General features: G+C 40.8%; 1 protein-coding gene across 1 annotated transcript in view; it reads right to left on the bottom strand.

Moving 5' to 3' along the window:
- Vrk2 (VRK serine/threonine kinase 2) overlaps window positions 1–16,164 on the bottom strand; it is a 103,878-nt gene that overhangs the window by 17,307 nt on the left and 70,407 nt on the right. Inside the window, exons 8-10 of the mRNA XM_057772366.1 lie at window positions 13,180–13,312; window positions 4,361–4,481; window positions 1,472–1,530 (exon numbers count right to left, since the gene is read on the bottom strand). Of these exons, the coding sequence (XP_057628349.1) occupies window positions 1,472–1,530; window positions 4,361–4,481; window positions 13,180–13,312 (313 nt within the window). The remainder of the gene's footprint in view (window positions 1–1,471; window positions 1,531–4,360; window positions 4,482–13,179; window positions 13,313–16,164) is intronic.

Genomic DNA, 16,164 nt, shown 5'->3' with positions numbered 1-16,164 from the left:
CACTAGACTGTTCACATTACTAAAATTCTAGCACATACCTAATGACTGACATATCATGAGACATAGACTAGCTCACAAGCATCCACCCGTACAATTGGGGGCATACAGGCCTTCATTTCTAGATCTGAGCTGAAAGGACAGGAAGTTAAGGGAGGAGTGTAATCTGAAAGAAATTGGCATCTCTGCCCCATCTTGTTTTCTGTCTCACTGAGAAAATATACTATCTGACTTGGTCAGGATAATGTCACTTTTATCAAGTTCTCTAATGTGGTTACAGATTAAAAAAAAAAAACAACAACAAAATTTCCAGCTTATCTCCCTTCTTTTTCCTTTCCATTAGAAGAAAGGTATCACAGAAAGGGAACGATGGGAACCTGGCACCATGATACACAACAAGACATAGGAAATGGAGGTGGGAACAGGCCTGGGTTGTTCCTCTTTGTTTTCCCTTGTAAATGACAACTTTGGTTCATAGTGAAGATGAGCTGAGGTTATGGGCTAAGACGACACCTCGACTGTGCTACTCACACATATGCGATCTGAATTTAGTAGAAGGCCAGTGTACATGTGTGTTTCTAGAAGTCAGCTAACACTGACTTTGAGATGGTCTCCAGTCAATAAAGACCAAAATCCAGTCTGCTGCCAGGTAATCCCGTCACTGGGAGGCAGAGGTAGTTTGATCTTTGTGAGTTTGAGGCCAGCCTGATCTATATCGAACAGCCAGGGCTACACACAGGTTAAACAAACAAACAAACAAACAAACAAACAAACAAATAAATAAATAAAAGAAATAAAAAGACTCACTCTGCTAACCTGCCTCTGGTGAAAGAAAAGTGTGATGTTCTGGTTCGCTGGCTCTTCTCTACATGTCAAACCAGCTTCATGCTGAAGTCACCACTGAATGACTCACACATGCTGAAACAAGTGGCAGGAATGGGAACTGTGGGCTGATTTACCATTCATACCAATATGAATGCCAAAGAACCTGAAAACATCCTCTACAAACTTCAAGGAGGAAATTGTTTTTAAAATGCACCTCTACATCTCCATATCAGGTGACTTTCTAATCTAAAAACGTGTGCTGACTGATCAATAGTGTGACCCAGGTATAAAGAGCAATTAGGCATGCAATGGGTACGGTTTTAAAATACACTGTCTCAAAATAGTCTTTTTATAAGTTGATTTTTACCTCCATTCAATAGTGCTTTAATTCTAAAAATACCAGTTGCTATTGACCAACCTGGGAATGATTCTGAAAATAAAATCTTAAACTCTAAATAAGCCCAGAAAGACAGAAAGCTAGGGCTCCACTGTTTGGCGCTAATGTCAGAGCTGATTTAAACATCTTCTCTAGCAAACTATCTGTGGCTCAGAAGCTTTCCCCCCTGTGGAAAGGGGAGTGGATAAGGCTAAGTGGCAACTGTGATGACCTGTGGAGAGAGAGATGCAGTGGGTTTATCTTCCAACTTACGGCAACTGGTTCCAGGAGGAGCCAACGTAAGCACAGACTCCGGGAGTTCATCCAGCAGACTAAACAAAACAGGGAAAGCACACGGTAAGTGTCTTCAGGCCAGGCTCACTGTTTCAGTCAGAGCACAAAACTCTGGTCCTGCGTTGACAGGACCCACAATTGTGCCGCTTTTTACCCAAAGGTAATGGATAGGGGGATTAGCAAAGGGTGGGGGTGCTTAGTTCTAACTGATCAGTTTCACAGTTGCAACCACCTAGTGGTCAAGCGATGAGAAACAAGGATGATTTATCTCAGGTTGTAAATTACTGAGGACTGCAGAGGTAGGAATGCTTGCCTTAAAAACAACAACAACAAATACATATAAAATTGTTTGTGGATGATAAAGTCATTTTGTCCTCATGTATTTGTCGCTGGAGAGGTGTTTGGGTCTCTGCATATGTCACAGCGCAGCAAAACTATCAAGAAGAGGTGAGAATCAAAACTCAGTTCAAACTGACTTTGTCAGCCTGGATCAAAACTTCTGGGAGTCTGATGCCAGGAGATTTATTGTCAGCACAATTTTAAACACAGTAGAGTATGGGGGAAAAGTTTCCGGGAAACAATCGTTTCAATTCTGGGGACACAATAAAGCTTAGTTGGCCACATAGAAGTTGTGACTATGAAGGTGGATTCTATTACTAAAAGGCCTAGAATCTAGCATAGAGGCCGGCTATAAACTACATGTGTCATTCCCCCTAAGGATGGGTTCTATTAACTGGGAGCTAAAGATAAGGGTTTAGGGAGGGAGAGTCTGGGATAGACATTCTGGGGGATTTGGGTGAGGTCTGTCTTCACTGATAGCAAAGGTCACCACGTTGTTAACAATATCCACTCCTAAATTTCAGAATGGGAAAACAGGCATTTTATCTTCTCCATTGAAGAGAGGCCCTGGTATGGTCAACTTCCCTGGTTTCACTGTTGATCTTTGGGCAAAACACTTTTGTAGTCCTTTCCCCCTCCCGAAAACAAAATCATATTTTCCTCATGCATTTACCACTGTAGAGGGAGAGTTTTTGGTTATCTGTGTGCAATGGTTCTCCCCTGGGAAGAGTTCATACAAACTAATGATTGAATGAGTTAACAAAAAGTATTAATATAATACACCAGATCAAAACAATAAACAACTGGTAATGCTTCCCAGGATTTTTGGCTAAATAAATACGACTCTTAAGTTGCTGTAGCAAAAATATACAAAGTCTCAACTAAAATTATAGATATGAGTGAATGGTTCACAAAGAAACTCAAGGAAAAAAGTGTGGTATGTGCCGTGATCTCAAGCGACCCACGACAGCAAAAACGAAGGAACATTGTGCTGTGGCCAAATTTACCATCTTGCCTCATGTTACACCTTCACAGGCAAATAAAGGACTGTTTATTATGTAAGAAATCTGAGAACTTTTAAGTTTTGACACATAATATATTAGCTCTACTAATGTTTGGATTTATATTGTTAAATAAAAATGAAGATAGTATTATGTAAAGTAAAGGCAATGTTTAACTTATTAAAACTCTATATTTACACAGTATCCTTTTATTATACACGAATACATATGTAGACATTCTCACTAGTTATTAAAATGAAGGCATTTATGTATACATGTTGATACAAGACTAAAACAAGCTATTCACAAGTCTTATTAAAAGAAAGCCTGCCAATCAATGATCATTAGAATTAAAATGCTGGCCTTGAACGGAAATGCACTGCTTAAGTTAGATAAACTGAGCTACCACACCGTACACGAGAACTGCTTACGAGTGTCCATGTCTGTGAGGTAACCCAGCCAGAAGTGTTAGTTACGAAGACTGAAACGGACAAAACTCATTCAGGACGCCCAGCTGTGACTTGCACAACTGTGTCAGGGACTAGGGTGGTCAAGACTACAGGTGCAACTATTGCACATGTCAGTTTGCAAACATCTGTCATTTCCAACCTGTAGTCTAAACTTTCTACCTTGAGTACTGATCCCACAATCAGACGAACTGCGGTGGGGCACACCTCCAATCTTAGCACTTGGGTGGCTGAAGCAATAAGATCATGAGGTTGAGACCACTTGGTCTACAGAGTCAGACACAGTCTAAACAATTTTTGAATTTGAAGATTGATTTATACGGCTGAGCTACACCTCTCTGTCCATTTTCATTGCTTGTTTTTTTAAAACTCTACTCCCTTGGTACAACAGCAGCCTCTCCATGGATAACCATCTCAGTCTATCTTTGTATGTGAGGGAAAGATCAGTGCCTGGGACCCAGCTGCCCAGCGAGAGAACTGTAAAACACACTGTTTTGAAACCGACCTCCTTATGCTAACAGAGTCGAGGTAAAAACTTGGAAGGTAGAATTGTTAGAAAGGTTTATGAGGGCTACACAGTATTTCACATAAATGGCTCGTGTAAATGTTTTCTTTCTTTCTACCTTCTGGGGCAGGAACATGAGGTATGCTGTCCTCACCTTAGGAGTGCAAGCCTTGCTCTCCTGCCTCACCCTGCTACTCTGCACAGCTGATCTCAACCACACCACGAAGAGCCCCCTTCCAGACTCTGGTGCCACACTGATTTGAAAAGAGTCTGTTTTAGAAACACCATCACCTAGGATCTAAGTGCTGGAAAATAGCAAGTCCAGAAAGAGATATTTCAGCTCATATTTGCACTGTAAAATTATCTCTATTTTATAATAGCGTGGTCTTAATGGATTCTCTGTCTGTTCCTGGTTTTGTTTTTTAAACATTAGTTTCCAAACTAATGATATTTGTGTTGTCATGGGGGTCGAGGGGTAATTTTGTCTGGCATGTCCACTCCCCTCCATGGTCTCAGTACTGTCGCATGAAGAGATCGCATATTTGAGAATCCCTACTTGGTTTTAGCAGTCTGGACTGCCACAGGGTCATCCAGGATTTTGTCCCAAGGCAGCTTCCCACATAGCCAGTGCAGCATACAGTAACCAAGGATCTCAACGTCGCTTCTTCTGGAAGGGGCTGCAGAAAGGGGAGGATAAGAAAGCTCGTGAGAAATAGAGAAATCTTTGAGTGAGCTCCCATTGATGAAATACGAAAAAGCCAAATGGCAAAGTGTCTTGTTTACTCAGCTGGAGTGAAGTTAACCGTCTGGGCCTTTGGCCTCAGTCCACAGACAGGCAAGGACTTGCTGCTGAAGTAAGGGTCAGTTTCCTCACCTCCTCCAACTTCATCTTTCCTTAGTCTAGTCTGTCACATGAACTTGATCCCGTGGCCTCTGACATGATCCAGACAACCCATAACCCAGCACTAACACTTTCTCAAAGAGCCCAACAGTAAAACAAAGAAATAAATGTCTGCAGCTAAATTGCTAACACATGTTCCAGGAAGTCCATGGGGTCTGCCTCGGTCATGCAGAGACCCTGGGAGAGCAGACTAAACACTATTCTGTCACACTTGTGGTCGCACTTGAAGTCAGAAGAATATGACAAAACTGCCATCTAGTGTGCAGTCTTTAAAACCAGGCCCAGGAAGACCTTCCGTTACTTGGAAGCACAGCAACTGTGGGCACACAGCTCCACGGTGCCACACACACCATCTCCGGAGAGAAGGGACTCCCTCGAAAAGAGAGACTTGGGTCTGAAGAGAAAAGCCAAAGGTGAGGCAAGCATGGAGAGGATGTGCTATAGAGGCTACGGCGGGGAAGGAAGCTCAGAAGCCAAATAGAGACAAACTCTCAGTGCTGTGGACTAATTTCATCTCATTTTGACATACTTTCCTCAACTACCTTATATCAAAAGACAACAGGACCTCAGAACTGTGAAGTATAACTGACACTTGTTAATAAGTCACTGAACTAATGACAGTCAGAGAATACCCGTAAAATAAAGTCATTTTATAAGCATTCCAAGCTATTATAAAAACAATAGGCTGGTATTTTATGTTTATTCCACTACTTGAATGTTCATCTATGCAGGGATATATAATATCCTGAGCAATCTGTGGCTGTTAAAGTTGTTCTAAACAGGTATCCTATTTCATTGCCCTTCACTAAATAAATTCTGAAAACTCACTGAGTGAATGAACTGGGTCTTTAATTTATGCCTCCATCCGCTGAGAAGAAGGGTGCTACCTCACTGCGGCTACTCTGGGTCACCATACGTAAATTATAATGCTGCCAGCACACTGTAGCTACTCTGGGTCACCATATATAAGTTCTTAGAAAAGCAGAGTGCACAATTACTCCTACACTAGTCCATCTCAACTGCTACTTTAGTACTGGGTTATTACAGTCCCTTGAATACAGTACAAGGCCAGGCCCATGGGTGCTGTTTATTTTCTGCACAGGCTTCAACAGTGGTCGAATGCAGGACTTGGCTCTAGTATTGAAATAAAAACAGTCTCTCTCATGCTGCTCTGCAGTGATTTCCTTGGTGATAAATCTCCCATTAGTAATAGAATGGCTCCATGTGTACAGACGTGTACACGAGTCTCTTCCGTTACAAGAATTCCCGATTACCATCAGTTAAAAAATTCACATCCTTTAATATTAAAAATGATATTCTGACACTTGTTTGTGGATACTGGATATACACAAAAGGAGAGGGAAAAACTAATATGAATTAATGTGGAATGAACCTTCCCAGTGACTCCAACCACCCTCCAGCTGCAAATACTGGCAAGTTGTTTAGATTTCTGAAACCAATATTTCATAAACTGGTTTTTATGTAAAATAGTCCTTTGAGAGTTGAGTTCACTATTATCTAATTAAACATCAAATTTTGAATCTTTCCCTATATGCACTATGTTAGTAGGTGTGGATAACAAATATTTTGTGCTCTTCTTGCACAAAAGAAATTTCCTAAAGAAATACTTGTAATGTCAAAAAGAATAATTATGTTTTCCTAGCCTAAGAAGTACGACAAAAGTATAAAAAAATGTTTCTGAGTTTGTATCTCTGACTGAAAACTGACCCCAGAGAGACAAAACACTTGACTTGTTTTAAGGAAATTAAACTCTTCCAATCTACAACAAGTATCATGTCCTACCATACAGAGAGAATAATTATAACAATTGTCAATTCAAAAACAATAGTTGAGAAGATATGACCACTTGCTACTGTGGCAGAGGACCCACATCTCTATGGATGCTCACAAACATCTGTAATTCCAGTTCCAAGTGGTCTAATGCCACCTTCTGGCAGCCACCGGTATCAGGCACGCAACATGGTGCACATACATGCCTGCCGACAAAACACTTATTCACAGGAAAGAAGATGTCTGAAAATATTTTTAACCTTGAAGCTGACTGTTCCAAATTCATTAGAAAATGCTAACTGAACCAAGAAATGAAAAGAGAGCCAGGATAGGAATTTGTACAGGAGGGGCGAGTCCCAGTCCCAACTCTCCCACGCTGAATTCTGCACTTCAATGCACAGTCTACTGTCTTCAATACACTGGATTCATTTGGAAAGACAAAAGACTGTGGATTGTTCTTTCTTGAAAACATGTTTGCATAACTCACTGTACTACATACGGTTCTCACTTGCATTTCATAGCCAATAAATCATTATTTAATGGTCTTCATACAGATACATAGCAATTCAGACAGACTTCTACTTTCTGTTGGAAATTTTGTTACCAGGACTTTTCCTCTAAACTTTCTTAAATTAGTTTCCAAATACTACTTAGCATCTAATTTTATTGTGCTTACTAGCACGGAGCAAGGCAAATCTTTCCTTTCACTGAGCGTGTATTGTTCACAATTGCTCAACATTTCAAAATGATAAAGTGTTGCCATGTACAACAATAATAAAAAATAGGCACAGGTGAGGACTCAGTCTCTATTTCAGAAAACAAGTAGATTCCAAAAATTGCTGACACTATAATTGAAAATTAAAATGAAAGAATTTACATGATTGATGGAGAACATCTACTGTACCACACAGTGTAGTACTGTATTATTACTTTTTAATCATTCCAACAGCGTCATTGTTACTAATCATATTGGCACAGAAGAAAACAGAGGCTTAAGAGGTTAAATAACCTGCTTCATGTTGGAGCAATCCTGGAGCTACACTGTTCAGAACGAGGGACGCACATGCGTGGGCTAATGTCCACCTCCAGCACCAGCTGAGAGTCACCCAGTAGGCATTCTCTCGCTGCCTTTAGTTACGGAAGGAGCCAAACACACAGGCATTTTGAACACAATACAAAAGGGCACAACAAAAAGTTATTTGAATAAATAAGTAAGTAGCAGATTGCGATCTTTCCCGAATCACTGGCAAAATTGTCCTTGCGACCATCCTTCCTGGAAAGCTCCCTCCACTTCACCCCGTTATAATAAAAGGGCCTTTGTTGATAATACTTATTTATAAAGTAGCAATGTTCATCTAAACTGGTGTAAGATCAACAGAAAGATCACACTAGAGGTCTAGTTTGCACTCTAAAGACAAACCAGGGTAATTAACTGGGCCATCTCACAAAGGTAAAAAAAGAAGAATAGTTAAAACAACTCCGTATGCATCTGGCAGTCTGGTATGCTTTCCACTAAGTTTCATTTCTTCTGCATTATGGAAAGAAAAAGACACAGGGTTTGGTAGGAAACAAAGCAAACATGAATACACTTGTTTCCAGTAGGAAAGATGTAAATGCCTAACATGTTGCTCTATGTGGTGGGAAATTATGAAAAAGTAGAAATGTTTGAACAAGAGGCTCACTGGAAAAGGGGGCGGTGACTAAGGGCAGGAAAAAGTGTATTTTATTCTTAGGTTTCCAACTGGTGACTGTGTTCTTGAATATTTTGTCAACTCAGATGTACAGAGAGCAAGGAAATATTACGGTGGCTCTAGTTATGGTTGGAGTATGGCAAATCTGCCACAGAATTGTGTCGTGGGGCTTAGCGGAGGACTGGGGATCTTCTGGGGTGCACAGGAGGGGTGGATCTGATGGTTTTACTCCTTTGATGAATTAATCATACATGGCAATACTGGAAGTGGGTAAGGAGTGAGGAGTTGGGATCCTGAAGGAAATAGTCCCTGGGAGCTCGGTCCTGGGGACTGTGCTGTTTGCTCGTCCTTTCTCAACTCCCCCGTTTCTGCTCACTGTTTGTCATGCTGAAGTGTTCCACATGATCCCACTGTCTGCATCATGTGACCACACTTCCTCCACCACCACACTGCCATGATGTGTGGCCTCATATGCATCCAGCATGGAAGAAGGCGAAGACCACAGAGTGGAATGTTTAGGTCTGTGAACTAATACAACTCTGTCATCTACAGAATTATTTCAAGCATTTGCCACGAAGCAAAGTCTGACTAACACACTACAACTTGTTACAATGTCAGCGGGAGGAGTAGCGGGAGTGGAAGGCAAAGTAGCATGTTTCAGATAAACGAGAAACCTAGGCATCTGGGTTTTGCTTTTCCTCTTTTTAATACCGTTTACAGACTAATCCCTGGTGTGTGTGTGCGCATGTGTGTGTATGTGTGTGTGTGTGTGTGTGAGAGAGAGAGAGAGAGAGAGAGAGAGAGAGAGAGAGAGCGCTATTAGGAAAAGTTAGACAACTGAACAAAGAGACTTTACATTTCTGTACTGGGTGTTGTACATTCCTTGCCAAACAGTTCAATTAAAAAGCCAAGAAATATGACTTATGTATAAATGTAAAGGGATATATGAATAAGATGGCTCCGTGAATAAAGGTGCTTGCCACTAAGTTTAAGGACTGGAGTTTGACCCCTGGCACCCACATGGTAGAGGGAAGAATGAAATGACTTTTACATATGTGCCACAGTATCGCACCCACCCAAAGTAAGTGTAACAAAAAATCAAAATATGAAACCAAAGGGCATGTCACATAGCCACAATGCCTTCCCTGTCTTTACATGTTAGCCAAAGGCTATATATAACATCCAATTTTACCTAAAAAGAAGAGATTAACAGTATAGTTCTCTTACTCCTTGGGAAACACTTAATGGTATTTAATTCAGTATTTAATAGTATTGCTTCATATCCTGCAATAGAAAAAGGTGTTTGTTCTTTTGACTTTGTTGTAGAATGTAAGTTATGTCACCCACGCCATCTCTCCAGTTTAGCAGCATGAAAACTCACTCTCACTTTCGTTCACTTATATTTCCTAAGTTGGAGTCCTGAAGTGAAAAGAAGCCATGGAAGAAGCAGTCGAAGATTTAAACTCTATGTGCTGTAGCACGTGGCAAAAAAAAAAAATATATATATATATTTTTTCTTTGACACTGGATATATTACATAAGCAAATAGACATTTAAAATGCAATTTAGAGATTATACTGTATGGCATCAAGGATGTCAGATTAGAACAGGTATTATATACCCAGTGCCCAGGTCTGAAGTGTGTAAGAAAGCTCTATCTGTTCAATGCAGTCTGTCTCTAGAGAAATTAGGTATTGACTGCATGCCTCAGTGAGCAGAAAAATCTACAAAAATCCATATTACTCATTGATCCAAATATTGCTTCTTAACATTACTAAGAATGCAACAAATTTTAAAACAGTGTATTTGACACACATATAATTCTCTTTAATTATCTTGCAACAAGAACAAAGTATGTCAGTGCTAGTACATGCTAGTTTTATGGAGGAAAAATTAATAATGAAGAACTACACCTAACACTCTTATGCTGGTTTACCCTGATGGAGCAAGTCAGCTGCAGAGTTCCCTTCAGCTACAGAGTCCTGAGTTTGGAAGAACAACTGCTGGGTGTAGAAGTCATGCCCTTCCGCACCACTTCCAGGAATCTCCATCTTCCCATCATCCTTTTGTCCTTTCATCTCATCTCAGTATGTTCCTCTGCACAGCTTCTGGTTTAGTGAGCCACACAGTAGCTAAACCGTTCTTTTCCTCCTTTCACCTGCTCCCTGCAGCTGCCTATGAGTTAGAAAACATGGAGGTAGGAGGACTAAATGGTACCCTAGACAAGTGCATTTAAAACATAGCTGTGTTCTCAGGGTCCAGACAAGGACTAGGAGAATCTCAAGGTCAGCAGGCAGCCCACTCGGGGCGAACACCCCTCTCCTGACTATGTAGAGGCACAGCTGCCGTGCAGGAACCTCTTTGACAAGCACAGGTTCTGTTTCACAGGGACAGCTCTTCTTGATTCTTGCTGTTTTCTTTTGCATTCTTTTCTCCCCTGGACTGAAATAGGAAAAGATGGCTGATAATATGTTAATAGATAACATACAGATATTTAAGTATCTTATTTTCTCTATTTACATATAGGATTTGAGTCCTTTATTCTGGTTTCTAAATATGGTTAAATGAGTACTTCATTTTTAACAAAATTCTGAGCTGAAAAGCTTTATTTTGCAAAATCCAGTCGAAAATGTTAGGAAAAAACACTGTTCAAACACAGTGAGAATATCCAATCTTCCTTTTTTATTATGGAACAAATACGTATGTCTTTGGTAAATATATGTATATGTGTACACATACATAGGTAGATATATGCGGGCAAACATACATGTATTAATATAGATGATAATATGCACAATGCATGAAAGGAATCCACTATTTTATAGGAAAGCTGGTCAATTTGTGATTAAATGAACACTCAAGCACAAGACCACAAGACTTCCCTGCAAATCTCAAAATAGTTTCCCTGGCTTTTTCCTGAACGTTCTTTCAGATGCAGCCCCATGTCTACGATCATGCTCAGTCCAGTCTTCTACCCAAGACCCAAGTGGAGAAATCTACCCAGAGTCTCAATCAGCGCATACTATAATTGGGAGGAAGAAGTTGAAGTTGAGTACTGAATAGAAATTGGATTAAATATTTCATGAAGACAAAACACAACAAATACTATGCAGAATTAACTAAAGAAGACTTGCCCAGATACTGCTGTCTGACGATTACGCTTTAATCCTCTACAGTTAAACTGTGCCTTCGACAGACTCAGCATTAGAACACTAATAACAGTGCTTAAGAACATGGGTGGGGCGTAACACCAGGTCAGGAGTTCTTTTGTGTCTCTGAAAACTCTATTCTCTATCACAGGGTAAGTCTGGCAAACGTTCCTCGGTTCATTAAAAATGAGAAAACTTAAAATTAGAATGCACCACTCTCCGGGCTGGAGAGATGACTTAGTGGGTAAGAGCACTTGCTGTTCTTGCAGAGGACACAGGTTCGGGTCCTAGCACCCACACGTGTTCACAGCTATGGAGACCTCCATTTCCAGGGAACCCAATGCCCTTTCTGACCTTGCTTGGCATGCATCTGGTACACATAGACACACGCAGGCCAAATACTCATATACATAAAATAAATCTAAATAAATAGTTTTAAGAAGCACCACTGTCAATCAGCAAGCTATTTTTCTATTTTACATTAAAGGATTAACTACATCAAAAACGTAAATGATGAAAAATTCCACAACATTAACCATTATTTTTCTAAGAAAACCAGACTTCACAAAGACATATTCTGATTTCTTTCCCTCCAACTCAGAGTATAAAATCTGGTTTTCATTTCAGAAACTGTTCCCTAGCAGTTTTCCCAGGAAGAAGGTGGCATACAATCAACACATTGGCTCCACCTTCTTGAAGGCCTTCCTTAAAAGACTATGGGTTTTAATTGCTCTGGAAAATGATCAACACCCTCTGCATTACATGGCCAATGGTCCTTTTAATAGAAAAGGCAATAATATACAGTTGTTTGCACCAAGTAAAACTCTTTAGAATATATTAGTTTAGGCTAACAGTCCGAAGGCCGTTATTAGCACAAAAGTTGAGCTGACACTCAGTGAGGATGCATCTTTCACAGCTGTTTAAAATTATGTTTGCTTTACCATGTCTGAAAACACTTTTATAAACAAAGTTTGCAAAGAATATAATTTTGAAAGCCTAAGTTTTTTAATAATCGCCATTTTTTTCACTAGCATAACATTAGAATTGACTTTTTGTCTTGCTGACAGAGCAACTAAGAAAGTACAGTTGCACTGAGCATATTGATTGTGAGCAAAGCAGCCATCAGTGGGACTCGGCACCATATATTTTCAATATTGACCTCCTACTTCCTTTTCCATGGCTTTCTGGGCCGGCTATTGGATTTGGACTGTAGAGTAATAAACAGCTAAGGTTTAATTAATGGTAAATGAATACAAGACATAGGTTATGACTTTAACTAATTAGGGAATTGTTGAATTAAGTCTGCCTTAGAATGCAAGGCAGTACAATCAATATCCAATAAAAGGGCTATGTATGTAATTTACCTGCAAATGTGTTTCCAATACCATCAAAGTGAGTTTAAATAAGTAAGATCTATGAAAGGCGACTGGGAGAGATTTCCCAAGTTAACACTTTGGGGGTTCAGAGGATGCTGCTGCTGTGGAGAGATGCCTTTAAGGCTCCGAGAAGGACACAATGCTAACAGGACAGCACGTGACTGCCACTGATCCTGATGCCCCCACAGCACCATCCAGCAGCCTCACACACAGACCTGTGACTTCTCAGCTTAATGACTGGCAGGCTTTCTCCCTTCTGGAGAGCCACAGTCTCCGTCTACTCACATGGTTTCTGGTTTCTGTCAGATATTCACTAAGACAACAGGAATTCACTACTTTCCACAAAAATCTCGCCAGTGTGCTCACCCTTCAGCCTGACCATGCAGCGGTCACCTCATGTAGCTTCAGCACTCTTGATCCAGTCATCCTTCTGAGATAACACCATGAACTAGAAAAGAGCAACCTACCTACTCCTCTGTGAGCATCCAAACTTGTGAACTCTATTGTTCCGTTGTGGCCCTTCCTGGGATTTTCTTGGTACTGTTTGTGGTTCCCATTGGGACAGTATCTGTAGGACAGTCCATAGTCTGCAAGATAAACCTGGAAGAGACAGAGAGGCCAATGAGTAATGCTTTGTCCTCTAAATACAATTAAGTCTTAAGAACCTGGTAAGCTGCAAGCCAGTGAGATGGCTCAGTGGGTAAAGGCACTTGCCCCCGAGTCTAAATACCTGAGTTCAGTATCTGGGACCCACAGGGTGGAAGGACAGAACTAAGTTCTCTGACCTCCTGACATCCACTGTATGTGCATGCACACACACAAACCACAAAATAATAAATAAATTGCAAATTTTAAAAAGAAACGAGAAATGTCAGATTTCAGATCTATGTTTCACTAAACCAAATGGTGGATAAAAAAAAAATTTACTAGGAACCAGGACACCCAAGTTCCTAACTTAAATCCATGCTTCATCATAGGCTCAGACTTTTTTTTGTCTGTTGTCACATAGGTTACTAAACTCTGCCTTTTAAGGAACCCTCTTCTGAAACCTTAACTGTCTTGCGTAGAGAAGGCAGAGCAGAAGAAAGCCATGCTCATAAAGTATGAACACGGTAAGTCTCTACTGGCAGGGAGATGAAACGTAGTGAGCAGACTGGCAGGGCTAATAACTCCAGCAGAAAACAAGGAACTAAAAAGCCAACCCCCAAGCCCTCATCAATTGTGTGTGGCTAAGAATGGAGGATTGCCAGGTGGTGGCGCATGCCTTTAATCCCAGCACTTGGGGGGCAGAGGCAGGCGGCTCTCAGGGTGTGCAGCCCAACAGAGAACTGTTTTGAATACACGTTTCTGTGTCTTGGAGATCGAGATCCATCCCACGGGTCTCAAATACACTGTACCGTACCCACTGTAACATGCCTCACGAGAACAGTTTCAACTTCAAAACATATTGCTTCAGACACATTTCTTTAAAATTTAGGTATCTGGGCAATGTTTCAAAATATAGCTTCATGACAGTAGCGTATCATAACATGGATTTAAAAATGTAAAACCTATTGAAAGAAATTTTAGTATGTAGATAGCAGTTTCTTAAATATTTATTTTAGGTTATCTCAAATAGAAGATATTTGGAATTTCTAAACATTAGACACACAATTTTCTTCCGTTGTTGGACAATATAAATTTGTTGAATGATCTGATGTCATAAGCGCCAGCTTGGGCTGCTATCTATCATAAGTTACCTTTTTGTGGGTGACTTCTGCTGTGGTCCAGCTACAGCAGGTTCGTACATTCCAGGGTAGGGGCTTGAGGATTAGAAACATTAGGTAAGAGGAATAGAGATAAGAAAGAATCACAGAGACATAGGATAGTAACAGGAGGGCAACTTAGCAAGGATTCTGAATGTTGACTTCACCCATGTTTATCTTCCATATACTCTTATACCCCAGTACAAAATGGGAGTGGGGGAGAAGGCATAACACTGCTTTAACATGACATAAAGGACAATCAGAACAGTGACTTGCTTCAATACTTGAGACAGCAAGCCATTATTTCCTGAGTAAAGTATTTGATGTTCCAGGCAGGAATATGAAGTGAACACACTCTAGACTAAGTATCCTGTAGGCAGTCACTCCCTATTTTAAAAGAAGGAGCACAGGAGTGTGCTTGAATTCTCTGACCTTTGGTCAGGGTGGAGTGGATCTGCCTCCACGGGCCATCTTAATGTCCAGAACACTAGGTTACCCCACCCTAGACCGGGATCTCTCATTCTGTAGCCACACCTGTTGCCAACGACTTTGAAAGAGCAAAAATAAGCTCAAACTCTCTGACCTTCAGACAAGCAGGTAGAGGCTCGCATCTGTGTGTGTCCCGGCAATCTGAAACATGTATTTCTGAGTTTTTTTCTGTCTCTCCCACAGCTAAGTAATTGATCTCCAGTAGCTGGGCGCTTCAGATCAGGCGAGCAATCAGTTCTTGCCTTCATTAGGTCTCATGCACTCTTGCCTTTGTTTCTTTCAAGAACTGAATATACTTCATTTGAAAAGTAGATTTTCCCAAAAGATGCAGCCCTCATGATCCAGCAAACAACTTTATTTTAATACACTGGAGAGATCTGCTGTTTTTAGAAAATACCAAGAAGCTTTTCACATATAGCATTAGCTCAACAAGTAAGATCTAATTCTTTTTTTTAATTTTATTGAATTTTATTGAGCTCTACATTTTTCTCTGCTCCCCTCCCTGCCTCTCCCCTCCTCTTCAAGCCTCTCCCAAGGTCCCCATGCTCCCAATTTACTCAGGAGATCTTGTCTTTTTCTACTTTCCATGTAGATTAGAAGATCTAATTCTTTTAGGAGTGAACACCATGCACTATGCCATGCTCAGTCACTGGCCCAAGAAAGCAAGAAGTCCTACAGGTAGGTCAAGATGCCCTTTTTATTTATATGGACATTGAAGCCCTCCCGAGTCATAGAAAGAGGGCCAGGACCCTAGAGCAGCTCTTGGCACGCATTGGCACTTTCACAATCATGTTAGGCTGACAAGGGACATTTCATTCAGGACTACTCTAATAGGAAAGGCATCTATAGAGAAAACTGGGAAGAGAGAAGCCACAGTACGAGCCACAGGCCAAATGCTTATGCCTCTTCTGTTTGTTGATAAGCACTTAAACTATTACCCTGCACAGAGACTTCCTAACTTCACAGGGAGGTAACTTTTGGGTCCTCAGCAAAGACTGACCCAACTGCTCCAGAATGAGAGAGATACTGGAGAAAGTTTGAATCTCAAAGAGGAAAGGGAACGGCTTACAGTTTCACTTTCTCTGGTACACAAGAAAAGGGAACTGAGCAGATAATAGTCAGAAAGACTCTCCAGCCATTTTGGCCACCACTGAGCTCTGTGTCACAAGAGTGTGTTCAGAATGTGAAGGGTGCAGGATTCACCCTTAATATAAAGAC

Source organism: Chionomys nivalis, chromosome 6 (genome assembly GCF_950005125.1).
Source record: "Chionomys nivalis chromosome 6, mChiNiv1.1, whole genome shotgun sequence".
Lineage (NCBI taxonomy): Eukaryota > Metazoa > Chordata > Mammalia > Rodentia > Cricetidae > Chionomys > Chionomys nivalis.
Note: the sequence above shows the minus strand (reverse complement) of the source record. Positions and strands in the feature narration are given on the sequence as shown.